General features: G+C 46.7%; 1 protein-coding gene across 1 annotated transcript; it reads left to right on the forward strand.

The window, feature by feature from the left end:
- Positions 1-8924: 8924 nt before the first annotated feature.
- LOC311343357 (4-hydroxyphenylpyruvate dioxygenase-like) lies at positions 8925-13231 on the forward strand (the record flags this gene model as incomplete). The annotated part of the gene is made up of 15 exons (XM_084468220.1): positions 8925-8956; positions 9055-9088; positions 9313-9339; positions 9551-9613; positions 9706-9810; positions 10041-10083; positions 10191-10273; positions 10620-10709; positions 10884-10987; positions 11080-11157; positions 11780-11942; positions 12222-12293; positions 12468-12590; positions 12738-12854; positions 13025-13231. 15 exons carry the CDS (start codon positions 8925-8927, stop codon positions 13133-13135), a joined length of 1245 nt encoding a protein of 414 aa, XP_084324346.1. The 3' UTR covers positions 13136-13231.
- Positions 13232-17637: the final 4406 nt, after the last annotated feature.

Here is a 17637-nt window from a genome sequence, read left to right on the forward strand (position 1 = left end):
ACAGCGATACACTAGACACATAATACAACACACAGATGATGGGATCATGCTCACCGTTAACCACAAACTAACAGGCATCACTGAGCATCATCATGGAGCTGCATCACACAATAGGCCCTTCTCCCCATATCATCCATCTATTAGCCAGTCTTACAAAGAACCGTCAGAGAGCACCCTGCCCCACCTCCCCCACCTCCAAACCTTTCCACTGCTAGATCAAAGAAAGCCTGTGGGGGTGGAGGGGGGGTGTAGCTGTCATTATAGAACCCGTCTCACCTGTGAACCAGGGGCCACAAAGAGCCCACTGGAGCCCTCAGCGAGACTGTGGCCCTGTGTTGCTTGTACTAGGACCCATTTGTTCCCATGGCTTAGCACAGAGGAGTGTGTGTGTGTGTGTGTGTGTGTGTGTGTGTGTGTGAGTGTGTGTGTGTGTGTGTGTGTGTGTGTGTGTGTGTGTGTGTGTGTGTGTGTGTGTGTGTGTGTGTGTGTTGTGTGAGTGTATGTGTGTTGTGTGAGTGAGTGTGTGTGTGTGTGTGTGTGTGTGTGTGTGTGTGTGTGTGTTTGTTTAGTTCTATGTGTGTGTGTGTGTGTGTGTGTGGGTGGGCGTGCATGTGCGTGTGCGCTCCTGTTAACCCTCTCAGTTCATACATTTCCTCCTTACTTCCCAGTGTTCCCATCTGTACCTCCCAGTGTTCCCCCAGTTCTCCCGCAGACCCCCTGCAACACCACTGTCAGCAGAGCGCCACAAACCGGTTGCGGTTGCACGACCCTGGATCCCAGGTTAACGCTGATAGCTGCGGTCGTAGGGTTAGGGTCAGGGTTAACATTCCTCCATTTGTGTTGACATCCAACAATGAGTTAGGGCAGATTTAAGGTAAACATGGAGGGGGTCTCAGGCATCAATGCGGGCCCCTGGCTGTACACATTATCAGGGGTCCTGTCAGCACTGAGCAGCAGGAGGATTAAGGATGAGCTCTATGCTCTGATAGTGTGTATATATGAGGAGCATGGAACGCATCCTTAATCCTCCTGCTGGCCAGCGCTGCTCACCTGTTGCTGCTGTTGTTGTTGTTGTTTGTTGTTTGTTGTTATGGTGTGGGTGGTGTTGTTGGTTGTTGTTCCAGCATCTTGCATCACTCACATATGGACACACACACACACACACACACACACATACACACGCACACACACACGCACACACACTCACACACACACACACACACACACACACACACACACACACACACACAAACACACACACTCACACTCCCGCACATAAACACAAACACACACACACACACACACACACACACATCCCTCCTCCGTCTCCACAAGTGTGAGGGTCTTTGATGTGGGAACTCCCCTTTCCTGGATTGTAAAGACTAGGTCAAAGTAAACCAACAAGTGGTTAAACAGCGTCATCCATTTCACCACGCTGCATAATCTCTGCATGTGTTTGGTGTGTGTGTGTGTGTGTGTGTGTGTGTGTGTGTGTGTGTGTGTGTGTGTGTGTGTGTGTGTGTCTGTTTTCAAAACGGCACAACATAAATACGTATTAAACCAATCTTATTAATGAAACCTTTCCAGATTATCTGCATGTGTCCTGTGATTTTACAATGTTTTGATTGGCTGCTTTCTCTCCGTCTTTGGAGGGAAACCCAAGAGCATGCTGTTCTTTCTTTTGACAAATGGATGTTTACCCTTTTGGATTTCATCCACTTGTTGCATTTTTTTCAGCATTTTAATTAAATAATAAAAAAAACATAAGAAATAGAAAGGCAAAACAAATATCCCTCACACGTGTGTATCCATCTGCACTAAGGTTTCCTTAACTTGTAATCATGACACTTGAAGACCTGTTTGTTGGGCCGCTTCACTCTAAACAACAGGCCTCAGTATTGATCACACAAGTGGGCCATCGTCTGTCCAATACACACTCCCAACGATGGCGTCTAGCAGTTCCTGCACCCCCCCCCCCCACCACCACCCCCCAGATGGCTTTGGGTTTCTGTCTACACACACACACACACACACACACACACACACACACACACACAAAGCCTGTCATCATGGATACACCTGGAAGTGGCATCATCCACATTAAGGCTTAACACACGTTTACACCAGACCACTTTTGATTGATATCTCCATGCTGATACCGTTCTCTATTTGACACTACTCAAGACACGGTCGACGCCTCTGCCTTCAGATGGACCCCCTCATCCGCCCTGCCCCCTTTTCCAGCTCATCATACACCCTGATGGTTTTAATGGGATTGTTTTGAGATTGTTTTGACTGAGAGGCATGTTAAGGACTATGGCCGCCTAACACACATGTTACCCCCACACACACATCTTAGTCTTTTCTTTAGGAGAACACATTAGGATGTCTAATCTTGGGGGCCAGACAGTGGGTGTGTTTGGACTCCCAGCCCAGACCAGAAACATACCCAGCAACAGTAGCCGAAGAAATAGGCCATCAGGCCCACTAAGGTCGTTATTAATATCAATACATCTATTTCACTAGTTAAAAAAAAATAAGTTTCTATCCCAGTACATATTTTAATAGAAAGTACAAAATCACACTAATCTAGCGGCAGAGCCGTTTCTTGCTATATGCGGACTATGCGGCTGCATAGGGCAGCCACCAGGGGGCCCCCCCCCCCCCCCAAATTTTATTTATTTTTTTCATCTATTTTTTCTAAGGCTTATGATAAATATCAAAGAAAATAGCTGAAAATGAAGTTTCTGCCAAGTTCAAGGCACATTTGCACAATGATCTGGTCTCAGCAGATACCTTGACTCTGTTGGTTGTTATGTCATATTTGGAAGCTTAATCTGTACATTTTTCAGGGTGGTGGAGATAGATAATGCGGGGCCGCCGTCGCGACGGTGGGGCCGCGCGATCCCATCAAGCATGCCGCTCCGTGATTGGCCGGCCCAAACGCCCCACGAGAGGCCAGACGGCCCACGAGAAGCCACGCGGCCCTTCTGGCATCTGCCCAAATGCCAGACCGTCCAGTCCGTCACTGACCAGGAGTAACCATTTAAAGGGTTATTTTTCACAATTTTCTTCTGGGGGGGCATGCCCCCGGACCCCCCCAGCGGTCTTCCTCTTAAAATGTAACAGACTGCTGCATCGTCACAGAATATATGAAAAAGATAGGAATCTCTACCTGAGAATTTGAAAAAATAGGGGCCCCCAAATAGTATCTCGCATAGAGCCCCCAAACAGCTAGAAACGGCCCTGTCTAGCGGTTACTGCACGATTGGCCGTCGGCTCATTGTCATGCGCAGTACAGCAATGAGCCGACGGCCAAATCGTTAGGCGACTGACGCCGCTTCCGACCACAACGTGGCTTGGCCGCTCCTGAATGTGATGGACTCGATGTGTCCTCGTCCGGATGTCATCGTCGTCCCCCAGGACACACAAAGGTCCTCTTCAGAGACCGCACTATCGCGTCCATTGTGGGGGGCCCGCGGTGGAAGCGGCCCCTCCACGCTGCAGAGCCACTAAATGCATCTCCTGTCACTGATTGGCCCCTCGGTGCCAAGTCAGATGCTGAGTGCACTCAGGTGCACTGCGCAGTGTTGCCAGATTGGGCGGGAAATCTGGCCTAATCTGGTAACACTGACATCAAGACCACCACCAGTATAACATCAACCTTCCACCCAGGCCTTGCGTCCGCAGCCCAATGGAAGTGGAGTGATTGTGAGTGTCGGGTCCGTCGTACGTTATATTGTAGAATTGATTGGATGGCCGACAAATGCTGTGGTAATAATCGACTCTATTAACCAAAGTATGTTTGTGTGCACTTGCAAATGAAGAACGAGTATTTGAGAGAAAGTGGAATTTAAAGATTTCATTGTAAAATTAAAAGGTAATAAATTATGCAATGCTAATTTAACATTTGAAGGATCAAATGCCAACCATTTAATTTCATATACCCCAATGTATGAAATGATTACATCCATACCTATAACAACCCACACAATACGACCAACCAGTAACTTTTTTATGGGTGAATATTCACACCCAGTATGCTAAAGCTGGAGGATAAAATACAGTTTTTGATAGATAGTAGGTATTAGTTGTCCAGTATTTGAACAGAGGAGCTCATTCAATGATAACGTTATCTGGCTGCTGTCAAAACACAACGTTATCCTTCAAGTTAGAATGATGACGATGTGGAACATTAGGCCTACTTTCCCTTCTGATCCGGAAAAAAACTCCTTCAACGTTACATACACAGACCAGACACCTCGCAATCTGAAGACCAGTACATCAACATGATATCTTTATTAGACAAAACAGCATTATCATCAAACAATCAATCGAATCCTACCCTTGAGGACCACAGCCACAAATTTGTAAAAATAAGGAGAATTCTCTTTTGAAAATATGCATTTACAGCATTTATTGTCACCCAAATCAGACCAAACTGTTGACCGTTCATGAATAGGAACATTGGTTCTTCAAAGTTATATGTGAGCTAAATGCTGCCATCTACGGGCCACGTTGCACAATTACCTAGAAAAGCAAAAATTATAAAGTAGTAAATAACACAACATTTTCTTAACGTTATAATTATTAGTAGTTAGATTTCCAATGTGTTTATATATGTGTGTGTGTGTGTGTGTGTGTGTGTGTGTGTGTGTGTGTGTGTGTGTGTGTGTGTGTGTGTTAGGTTCACATATAAATGACGAAAATAAATATTGGAATAATTGTAATAACGGTTGTCTTAACAAGAGATAGCAACAAGAGAGCAACAATAACCAAATGCTTAATAAATGATTCAAACTTTGATTTAAAGGACGTTTTCAGTCCTTCTAACAGTTACAAAGTTCTAATAGATAGCCTAATATTTATATATATGTATATATGTATATGTATGACATTATATGACATTATATAAGATTATGTATATAATATTATGTATATATAAGACATTTATGTTGCAACTGACACGCCACATGTGTTTAAACAACAATAGAAATAAAATATATTTGACCATATCACGATTCCCTTTTCACATCATCATCATCACCGTCTTCCATCCAGTCAAGTCTCAGCTATACCGGTCTGCGCCATCAGACAGGCCTCTGCCGAGGGAGCATGGGCTGGTGCAGGGCCTGGTTCACGGGCTGGATCACGGGGGGCAGAGCCCTCCTGCCCTGGGTCTGCCTGCAGCCCCGGCCCTGATGGTGGGAGAACCTGATGAGGTCGGACTCCCTCATCCGCAGGGAGCCGCAGTCCCTGCAGCCGCTCAGGGTCTCCGACTTGGCCCGGGGCCCGACGCTGACGGGGGCGCAGGTCTTGGGGACGATGGTGGTCATGGTGCGCGTCAGCACGCGGGACCTCCTGCCGGTCAGCGCGGGTGTGGCGGCGGCGGCGGCGGCGGCGGCGGCCAGTGGCTTCTGCTTCTTGTCCACTGCTTTGCCGTCCGTCTGTTCCCGGCTCCTCCCTTTAGCCGGGCCGTGCGGGGGGGCGGCGGCGTTTCTCATCCTGCTCTCCATGTCGCTCACGGCCCGGTCGGCGTACGCCTGCATCTCGACGCGAAGCTGGAAGATCTGCAGTTCAAACTCCCCCCTCAGTGTGGCTCTGGTGGCCTCCAGCTCTTCTTCCAAGCTTGAGGGCACCTCAAGGGGCGCCGTCGCGTCTGGCTCCGTCTCACCGTGCTCCCTATTGGCCACTTGAGTTCCTCCGTCGCCCTCGGAGACGCCGGCGCCGCTCCCACCGTCCGCTCCTGACGTGCCGCTGAGCGAGGAGGCCCTCCCCGCCTCTCTGTCCTTGATCTGCTGCATCAGCTCCAGCATGCCGGTCTTGGCGCTGGCCTGGCTGGCCTGGGACCTGATCTGGCTGCTGACCTGCCGCAAGAGGCTCTGCATCCTCCGCTGTTGAGGTCCGCTGTTGGACTCTGAAGGAACGCCGCCCGTCCCGCCGGCGCCTTCCGTAACCGAGGGACTCCCCACACAGGTGAGCCGCTCCTCCCCTGCGGGCTGCGATGACTCAGCGTCTACGACGGCTCCATGGGGGGCCTCGGGGTCCGTCGTCCGAGGCGGGACTCCCTGTTGGCCGCTTCTCTCCTGGTCCTCTGTCTGCATCTCGGTGGACGAGTCGGTCAGCCTCACCTCCACAAAAACGTCTGGCTCTCTGGCTCTCTGCTCCTCGACTGTGTGCTGTGTGCACTGGCAGAGGAGGTGGCACAGCAGGGGGCTACACCTCTGGACCCCATGGAGTTCACCCCAGGGGAGTGTTGTGGTGTGTGTCTGTGTCTTGTGTCTGGTTGCAGCTCCTCTAAACACTGTGTGCTCTATAACACACACACACACCACACAACACTTTTTCTTTATGTTTAAGAGGTTGAGGTTGGAAATAGATGAGATGCATCACATTCCTAACATATCCAAGTTGTAGATTGTGTGGCTAATCATTTTTCGTTATTTTTTTCATTTTTCCGGGATTGCAAACAAAGCGTACGACCATTATTAACAGTTATGATTCCACAATAAAAACAAGAAGAGATCATGTGTCTGTATTCTGCACCATTAATTGAGTGCTAGGCGGCTATCTGAAAACATGTGCGGCTGCATGTCCTGACAACAGGCAGCCCTCGGGGGAACAGTGTGAAAAACAAAGACCTTTAGGGACGATGAAGAAGCAGGTTTGAGCTCAGCTCATTAGAGTCGTATAGCGCAATACAGCCCGGTGTTGGCTGAGGACGGGATGACCACCTCCACCCATCACTTTAATGGTGTCCTGTCATGTAATCCCCCTTGTTGTTCTCACTACCAGCCATGTCATCACCCCCTAGCAACCACTCAGAGCACCCTAGCGATTAACGTGTCGATCAATTAATCAGTTTATCAAGTGTTGAATACTTTCTCACTTAAACTGCTTCATACCTTATATTAACTTATATTAGGAGTCTATACTACTACCTTATATTAACATATCTTAGGACACTATACTGCTACCTTATATTAAGAACATTTAGGAGGCTATACTACCACCCTATATTAAGAACATTTAGGACACTATACTGCTACCCTATATTAAGAACTATGAGGCTATACAGCTACCCTATATTAACTTATATTAGGAGTCTATACTACTACCTTATCTTAACATATATTAGGAGACTATACTACTACCCTATATTAAGAACATTTAGGAGGCTATACTACTACCCTATTTTAAGAACTAGTAGACTATATTGCTACCCTATATTAAGAACATTAGGAGGCTATACTATTACCCTATATTAACATATAGGAGGCTATACTACTACTACCCTATATTAAGAACATTTAGGACACTAAACTACATTTAGTTACTGTTGTAAGACACAGTCACATGACGTTTGACCTCAGGGGTGTAGTTCTGTTGGGTGCTAGAGGTAATTCATTCAAGGCCAAACACATGTTCACAAAAGGTAACGTTTGTGAAGTCTGATAAAGACAAACGGATAAGGACCTGAAAAAGCAACACACGTTTATGTCCTCTCTTGCCTGGGATATGTCTTTGTAATGTGTTTTTCATGTCTCCTATAGGCTCGTATTCAATTCTGTACACCCTGGAGTTTGTTAAAGAATCAATGCACCAAATGTCCCAAGAGGATATCAACAGCCAGAGAGACAGTATATCGTTCATTTCCTGAGGGACCGTATTTTCTCTGGCTTATCAGCTCTGTTGCTTTTAGACGATGTTTCACGTTAAAAATGCATGCACAATTTCAACTGAATGGGTCAGAGCTGACTCAGAATGTATTCCCACTGCTGTCTGTCATAGAGTCATCCAACAGGCTGCTCCACAGCGTACTATAGAGGTGGTGCACATTCACACCGGAGGGCTTTGAGACAAACAACCACACCATGCAGGACCCCATGGACCATGGACGCAGTGTCACTCTGCGGATGAAGGTGGCAGTTGCCTGAGCAGGATCGCCATGCATCGCTAACCCACGTGATCACAGCGAATACCATTCCCTGGCACACCTCTATTCCCGCTGGCTGCTGCTATAGCACAGGCAGTAAACCCCCAGGGGAACCGCCCAGGCAACCGTTTACTGACGGCGGTTGAACTGACACAGAGAGAGCAGGGCTGAAGCTGCGTGGTGCATACCACACATGGCTCTGGAGTCCAGCTCTCACTGTGGAAGGACGGAGCGCTGCTGCCCATCACCTTCGGACAAACGTTTTTCGTTACTTACTACATTTTAGCAAGCTTTCATCCAGGTCAGATTTACATACAGATCATGCAGGAGCAGGCATAGGGGATTTGGCATTGGCATTTGACCGTAAACACACACACACACACACACACACACACACACACACACACACACACACATACACACAGGCGCACGCACACACGCACACACACACACACACACACACACACACACACACACACACACACACACACACACACACACACACACACACACACACACACACACACACACAGACACACACACAGACACACGTATAAATGACTTAAATATATGCTACTTATCTGTCGATTGCTTATCGGTAAACTTTGTTTGGTCATTCAACCGTAATGGAACATTATGCATTTTGATCAACATCTGTTATATGATCTGCAGTCCTACTCCAGTACCAGTGAAGAGAACTGATGTCAGTTCGACCGCAGCAACACAGAGATCAGCCAATCAGAGGCTTGCATCGCAGAGCCTCCTCTTGAAACTAACCATTAACATATGGAGTTATTTGTTCAACTAAAGGGGGCAGGGCTGTAGTCCAATGCCACACTTAACTTGCTGAGATGATGTTCCATTTAGAATTATAATCAAATATATATACACATATATATGTATAGACATTTATACATATATTGTCTTTGTCTCTCTATAGGAGGGCTGTATTTGACCTTAGAGGTTAGTTTAGTGTGTAAGTCAACGTATGCCACATCCTCAGGCCCTCATCCTCCCAGCGTACGGCCCTGCCCCCTCTCACCTCCCCTGCAGCCTCCGCGGTGGGCTGGACATTTAAACCTTCCTTTTCTAAACCCTGGAACGCGTATCTCCTTCAGCAAACTGCTGTTGTTCAAGAAGGAAGGCAAGATGGTGAGTCAAAATCAAATTCAGTATGAGTCTTGGTGAGAATTGGTTCTGGTGTAGGCCTATTTACTGTATTACTTTTTGCTAGTATTACTTAATTATTTAATAAGGTTGTATGATAATATATGAGATTAATATAATTCTGCATATTTTGCATGCAAAGAACATAATTCACTATTGTAGCTTACTATAGGCCTACTTAACTGTAACATTGTTGATTTTTTTTTCAGACAACATACACTGACAAAGGCGAAAAGGTTTGTGCTGAGATTTGTTTATTTGTCAAACTGTATTTTAACAATTTGACCTTTACGTTGTTTGATTATAGTACAATGATTAAACCTGTGTGTGTGTGTGTGTGTGTGTGTGTGTGTGTGTGTGTGTGTGTGTGTGTGTGTGTGTGTGTGTGTGTGTGTGTGTGTGTGTGTGTGTGTACCGGTATGTGTCTTTGTCTGTGTCTGTGTTAAGCACGAAAAAGGCAAGTTCCTGTGCTTCGACCACCTGACATTCTGGGTTGGAAATGCGAAACAGGTAAATTCATGCAGAAAGAGCCACCTTTTCCAAGCAGAGGATTGTAAGAGCGCTCTGAGATAAACAACAGATTGGTGTTCTGCTCCTGCTAGGCCGCGTCGTTCTACTGTAACAAGCTGGGCTTTGAGCCTGTGGCGTACCAGGGCCTGGAGACGGGCAGAAGAGATGTGGTTTCCCATGTGGTGAAACAGGGCAAGGTAAGGACCAGACACACTCAGCGGGATACCGTGTGTACGACAGCTGGAGCACTCAGCATTGCGTGAAGAAACGTATTCATCAATAGGTTGAAAAGAAAATGACAATGTAAAACTATACACTAAATAATAAAAATAAACAATGTCACCCCATGAAAAGCAGAGAATAGATGACCTCTGATGGTATTTGGAATGGACCAGGAATGTTAATCTTTGGAATTCCTCCTTCACAGATATTGTATGTTTTCTCCTCTGCTCTCAATCCTGGAAACAAAGGTAAGGATGCAAATTATTTGAGTCTCATTTCCTGGGATTGAAGGATGAAATACATTGTAGCAATAGAAAAGTATTTTTTTTGACTTATGTATACCGTCCGTTCTCAGAGATGGGCGAGCATCTCATCAAACATGGAGATGGGGTGAAGGATGTTGCGTTTACAGTGGAGAACTGTGACCACCTTGTGCAGGTAATACAACTCAAGATCCAAGTGAGTTTGGAACAGAATGACTACAAATGAACGGGCAGTTAAACGCAAATGCAGCTTTACTGAGCTAAAAATATACAAATATATCGTAATATATATATCATTATATGCATTAGATGCATAGTGTAAATAATTTAAATGTAAGCATAAATGTAACAAACCCCCCCCCCCACACACACACACACACACACACACACACACACACACACACACACACACACAGACAGACAGACAGACAGACAGACAGACAGACAGACACACACACACTTCATTTCATTTAAATGAGTTGACCTGACTGCATGGGGATGTTTTGACCCGACTGTGGCAGAAAGCCAGAGAGAGGGGAGCCCTGGTTGTGAGGGAACCGTACACCATGGAGGACGCTCAGGGCCAGGTGAAGCTGGCCGTGCTCCAAACGGTAAGGCCCACCATACCAGGAGGACATATAATAACATGCGTACGTACGTACGTACTCTCCAACACTGCACAGCTCAATGAGCTTACTCAGTTGATGGCAACAGCTAAAGCTATCCCCTATACAATAGAGGAGCAGTCACCTAGAAACATTGTTTGTCCGTCGGTTTTGATCCAGTACGGGGACACCACACACACACTGGTGGAGCGCACGGCGTACAACGGCCTCTTCCTGCCTGGTTTCAAACCCCCGCTGCACAAGGACCCCCTTCTGGCCACGCTGTGAGTAACCCAACAGTCCCGCTGATAGGAGGAGACGTACCACGGCTGTGTTCTTTAAGAAGGATGCCATTTTGCTTGGTGTTTCTGTGCAGGCCGTGCGGGGGGCTGGACTTCATCGATCACGTCGTGGGGAACCAGGGAGACGATGAGATGGTGCCGGTGGTTGAATGGTAACGTGCTGCACTTTGCGTCTGACGCCACAGCAATTCTGTTTAGAAACGCTTGTTGAGGAAAGAAACCTGTTGTAAAAAGTTTGATGTAAACTGGTGTCGATCCATGAAACGTGTTCCGGTCGCTGCCTTTAAACAGAACTTGGAGGAGGATGGGTTGGCCGTGCGGGAGGAGAGGGGTGGCCTGGTTAGAACTTAACCCTGCCCAGTCTGAGGGCTTGCTGCTCCACTGTGACTCAGCACTTTTTTTCTCAGTCTCCTGGAATTTCTCCACATCTGGGTCTGATTTGGACCTTGTTACAGGGAACGGAGTGCTCCTCCTCATTGGATGAGCCACCTCATTGGATGAGGAGAGGAGTCACATGACCCAAGGCCCAGATGGAGCTGCGAATTAGAAAGCACTTTATCTAAAGATGTGTAGCTAGCCAATCACGTTTCAGTTCCAGGGTCGGTGAAGTGTTATGAGTGACACTGCACAAGGTGTTCCTCTCAGCATGAAACAAGCGACCCCCTGGACCAGCTGTTCCTCCCGTGACCTCCCCCACCGTCATCTGAACCCCAGAGGTTTGTTTCTTCATATGTTCTGGAGTGACCTTTGACCTCTGGTTGATGGTATTCTCAGGTACCAGAGGAACCTTCTCTTCCACCGCTTCTGGTCCGTGGACGACAAGCAGCTGCAGACTGAGTTCAGCGCCTTGCGCTCCATCGTCGTGGCCAACTATGAGGAGACGGTGAAGATGCCCATCAACGAACCTGCCGTTGGGAAACGCAAGTCTCAGATCCAGGCAAGGGCTCCAGATTTAAACCCTCATACAATACGACAAAACAACTAGGATGATTTTATTCTAAATGAAAGATTATTATTCATAACTATTATACATTTGTATAACAAAAGGTTCCTATCCCGACCAAAGATTTGATCCTTAAAGGACAAATATACAGCTTTTCTAGTTTGTTGATGTGAAATGTTGGTGAATCTGTAGATTAAAGAAGGGTTGATAACTCTGGAACACATGCAGTCGTATTAATGGAGACTCTGGCCCCTCACTTCCTGTGACCACCAGGAATATGTGGAGTACTACGGCGGTGCAGGAGTCCAGCATATCGCCATGAATACGTCAGATATAATCACCGCAGTAAGTACCAAAAAAACCACCCGCAGCCGGCCTGCCGGATAACTGACAGCAACCCTGGTCCTGCTCGTACAGAGAGCCACAGACCGCCCCACACCTTACAGACCGCATCACACCGGAACACAACTGTTCATGAAACCTATTGTCCAACACCTTTTCCGTTCATGTTGTTTGCAGATTATCAACCTGAAGCAGCGGGGGATGGAGTTCATGTGTGTGCCGGACACGTACTACGAGCAGCTGAGAGAGAACCTCAAACACTCCAGGGTCCAGATCACAGAGGACCTGGACGTCCTGCAGGTCAGAACGCCGTGCCTTTCCCCGAGAGGGGACGGGGGAAGCTGTGCTGGCCCCTTAAGGAGAACAGAGGAGAGACGGAAAGAAAGAATGCTCTGCATGAAGATAATAATTATTATTATTTGTTGTTTTGCTGTTATTCATTTTCAGGACTTGAAAATCCTGGTGGATTTCGACGACAACGGATATCTGCTCCAGATCTTCACCAAGCCGGTCCAGGATCGTCCCACGGTATTCCTGGAGGTGATCCAGAGACACAACCACCAGGTGAGGCACCGTCAGGCCTCCAGTGCACGTCCTCTTAATGGAAGCACTTTACTCCCATTAAGAGAACACTTTACCCACAAAGCGAGGAGCGGGTCAGGGAGGGAGGGAGGGAGGGAGCGGGGAGGGAGGGTATGGAGTCTCACCAGCTGCGTGCCCGTCTCTCTCTCCAGGGCTTCGGCGCAGGGAACTTCAAGTCTCTATTTGAAGCCATCGAGGCGGACCAGAATGCCCGGGGAAACCTGACGATCCTCACACCCGACGGAGTCTCAGAGTGCGCTTGAATCTTGAATCAACAATCCCACGTCACTGTGATTGATGCTGAGAGCCTGAGCATCACTAACGTGAGCCTGATAGTTGTTTGTCAAATGAAGGATATTAATGCACAAGACATGATTTTAATAAGGCCAAATTAGGAAGGACATTGTGTTCACATTATTCAACATTACTTGATGGTAATTCTCTTTTTTTAGTACTTTTTTAAAGTACATGTAAAACAGTTTGTATTGTAATGTTTACTGTCTGTAAACAGCGCTCTTCTTTCATATGTCTCATAATTCCTTTATATAATCAACCAATGTTCTGGCTCAAATTATCTCAAATGAAAGCATAATGAGGTTAATTTGGATGCTTCACAAGGGTAGCTAGTGAATTTAAACATGACTTCACCCTGTACTGTACTTGCACATCATTCCAAAACCACTTCAAGAGGGCGTGTCCACCTTATGCTGGATAGATCCATCGACCAGCATACCTAGTGGACTGACGCAAATGTTGCTCATCTATCCATCATACATCTAGCCGTCGGCCCCACACAGGCAGGGGATCTTCTGGTCTTCGATGGGGAACTTGTAGTCGTAGGTGATCTCCTCGCTGACGGCGATGGGCTGCCTGGAGTAGATGACGATCTTCTTCTGGGACTCCACCGTGATGATCTTAGCGTAGCAGTTGGGCTGAGGGGCAGAAGGACAGTTTAGTGTGTCGTACAATGACAACACTGTGACTGTAACTCTTTAAATAGACCATTGTTCTCATGCCTTATATAGCATTGCTTTTTATACCATGTTATGAATAAAAAATACTTGATGCAGACCGTTGTTATGACTTCTTTCTACTAGTGAATACTCCAGTGGGATATCTTCAGAGCGGCTAGACGTCACAAGACTCTTGAAGTGTTATAGGCCTACTGTATTTATAAAATCTTGGTTGGGTTTCATCAAATCCATTTTAGTTTTGTATCTTTATTACACGGCTCTTCTCAATGCTGTGGAAAGCTCCGTTCACTTGCATGGGCCTTCCCGACTTCCGGTAGTGAATTATTTTTCAATAATGACCGTTGCTAAGCATATAATGACCGCTGTCAAGGAAAGTGGATTTTCCACGTCTTTCGTATCACTCCGCAAGAAGTCCGGTAACTTATCAACCCCAACGGATTCGGTTGCTAAAGCGACGTCAACGTCTTTGGCGGACTATTTCTCTGCTGATCAACACTACGAATGGTAATTGTAAAAAGACACACCGTGTGAAGCAATTTTTTCGTTTTGGCAAGTAGCCGTGTAATAAGCAGGATAATGTATAGAACGTCGCCGGTCATTATCTAAAATAAGCACCTCCAGGGCGAAGCAAGACACCTTCGCTTCCCGTCGGTGTCCGGTTCATCCTGTCCGGGCTTATTTCCCGATAATGACCGGCGTTCTATAGACCGAGTCGGCAAGCAAGGAAACGTCACTTCCGGTCAGGGCCGTGGGGGAAAACAAACCGTTTTCCCCATACACACTCATGCAAAAAGGCGGTATTTTAAACCTTTGTCAAACGCTTGTCCGCTGTCATTTCTTGGTTTGAATCACTTGTATATGCTGTCAAAGGGCTATATATTAAAAAAATTATCATGATCGGGTCGATTGTTGTCCGTATATTTTTTTAAAAGTGGATCTTTCACAGTTGGTCTTCCCCCACAGCGTTGAGTCTAGGTGGGTGTTCCCTTGGTCGCCGGCCGGATCTATATCGTAAAAACGCGGCAAGTGTTTGTCTCTTGCTGTCATGTCTTACTTTCAGTCACTTGTATGTGCTGACAAAGAGCTTTATCTTAGATATAAAAGCTCAGGTTGTGATTTTTAAATTTATTTGCGGTGCAAAATGGTAAACAACAACTCTTCGGCATTGTCTCTCCGAGTGTCTACAGCCGGCGACCAAGGGAACACCCACCTAGACTCAACGCTGTGGGGGAAGACCAACTGTGAAAGATCCACTTTTTAAAAAATATACGGACAACAATCGACCCGATCATGATAATTTTTTTAATATATAGCCCTTTGACAGCATATACAAGTGATTCAAACCAAGAAATGACAGCGGACAAGCGTTTGACAAAGGTTTAAAATACCGCCTTTTTGCATGAGTGTGTATGGGGAAAACGGTTTGTTTTCCCCCACGGCCCTGACCGGAAGTGACGTTTCCTTGCTTGCCGACTCGGTCTATACATTATCCCTTACATATAGGTTAGTGATGCCTGGTTAAGGTATTGTAATAAACCTTGAACCTTGACTCTCTATACTGAACAGTACAGAGAGTTGTCTTTGTTACAGCATGTGAGCCACTTTCTGTTTAAACCGTCTTTGGTTTCATAGATGCTCACACCTTTTCTGGGGTCTGCCCGTCAGGAAGCTCAGGATCCAGTCACAGAGGGCGGTGTTGAGCCCGAGGTCCCCGAGCTTCACAGCGAGCTCGGAGGGCACAATGGTGTTGAATGCTGAACTGTAGTCAATGAACAGCATTCCCACATGTGTTCCTCTGATCCAGATGGGAGAGGGCAGTGCGGAGGGTGAGGGCGATGGCGTCGTCTGTGGACCTGTTTGCCCTGTGTGCAAACTGCAGGGGGTCCAGTTAGTCAGGGACTGTGAGGGACCGACGTGGTCACCCCACGTATTCGGGATATGGACTCACTGGATTGGAGAGTGTGGGCAAAAACTAGGGCAATTCCGTTCCGACAAAAAAGTTTTATTTACTCCAAACCAAGGTCCAAAAATAAATAAACAAAAAATAAATCCATTGGTTACAAAATACAAATGAATGTTTCAAAAAGAAAAAACTGTTAGGAATTTAGCAGCTTAGCATAGCATAAACCTAGCGTAATTGAGCCTAACATAGTTCCAAGTACTGGCCTTGCGTCAAGCCAGCTCTTACCTTCCTTTGCCAACACAAAATGAGACTCCCCTTAAATAAGCCAACTAATCAGTCCCAAGTGGACCAATCACGGCCAGACCATTAACAAGGGGAACATTCCCTGGCCAAGGCTGGAATAACCTTCTGCCCCCTACTGCGACGGAAGTACAACTTCCACAATCACTTTGCTGGAAGGGGAGAAATAGTGAGAAGGGGTTTCACCTTCTCACAGGGAGGGAGGAGGTGATGAATGATTCGACTAACCGCTCAAAGCCCTTCATGACGATGGAGGTGCTACCACCCAGTAGCACACTGGGCGGTAGTCATTGGAACGATGGTGGACTTTTTGAGACTTGTGGGGACCACAGACTGGAGCAGTGACGTGTTGAAAATGTCTGTAAACACACCTGCCAGCTGATCTGCACACACCCTGAGAACTCGGCCAGGGATGCCATCAGGTCCAGGGGCCTTATGTGGATTAATCCTTTTGAAGGATTTGCACAGGATCTGCCCTAGTTATTGCTAGTGGGCAGGGGGGTCCACTAGTAATAACTAGGGCAGATGTGTGCAAATCCTTCGGCTATCATACCATTGGTGTTAACGTGCATGCAGTCGATGCCAAGGTGGGGCTTGTTCTCAGAGACCTGTTTGACTCGGACCTCTGTCATGGTCTGGATGGAAGTTCATTCCACTGTTCTCTGCCAGGGCCATAGGGATGACCTCCAGGGCACCGGTGAAGTCCCTCATGGCATACCGCTCCCAAGACGGACACTGAGGGCCACACCAAAAGCGACAGGGCGGTACGACTCCATACAAAGTCAACGCAGAGGGTGTGGTGATCCATGGAAGTAACCAATGAGCTAAGCCAGCGCCGATGGGGTCGCCCCCCGGGGACTCTCATCTACCTGACACACCGGGCAGCGCTACGTCGGAGGGTGCGTCACGTGACCAGGAAACACCTTCAATCAAAGTCTGTTACGGTCCTGTAGCGTGACGGGTGTCACGCATATCGGCTTGGCTTATGCTGATGCTACAGGTCTGTTGATCCGTGGTGCCAGAAGCTCTTGCATGTTGTATGTGCTGTGCAGTCTTGTCTGTGTGTATGTCGTTACATTGGATGATAAATATTTCAATCAATTATATATTTATACATATACACATATACATATATAGATACATATCATATTTAAGTAATAAACATACAATAACGACATTCAACATTACTTGATGGTGATTCTCTTTTTTTTAAATATAAGTCAAACTGTTTGTATTGTAATGTATACTGTCCGTAAATCCATTAACCAGCATTGTTCATTGCTGTATCCCATAATTCCTTTATATAATCAATCAATGTTCTGGAGCAGTATGGATGGTGACTGACGTCCCGGAGGGGAGCTTGACACAAGCCGCTATTCGCTATCTCAAATGAAAGCATAATGAGGTTAATAATGAAGGAAAGAGTTCATCATTTGGATGCTTCACAAGGGTAACTAGTGAACTTAAACTTGACATTACCGTGTACTGTACTTACACACATTAAATCATTCTAAACCACTTCAAGTGGGTGTGTCCACCTAGATGTACACTGGATAGATCAGTCGACCAGCCTACCCAGTGGACTGTA

This window comes from Micromesistius poutassou, assembly GCF_964030765.1.
Source record: "Micromesistius poutassou genome assembly, chromosome: 5".
Classification (NCBI taxonomy): Eukaryota; Metazoa; Chordata; class Actinopteri; order Gadiformes; family Gadidae; genus Micromesistius; species Micromesistius poutassou.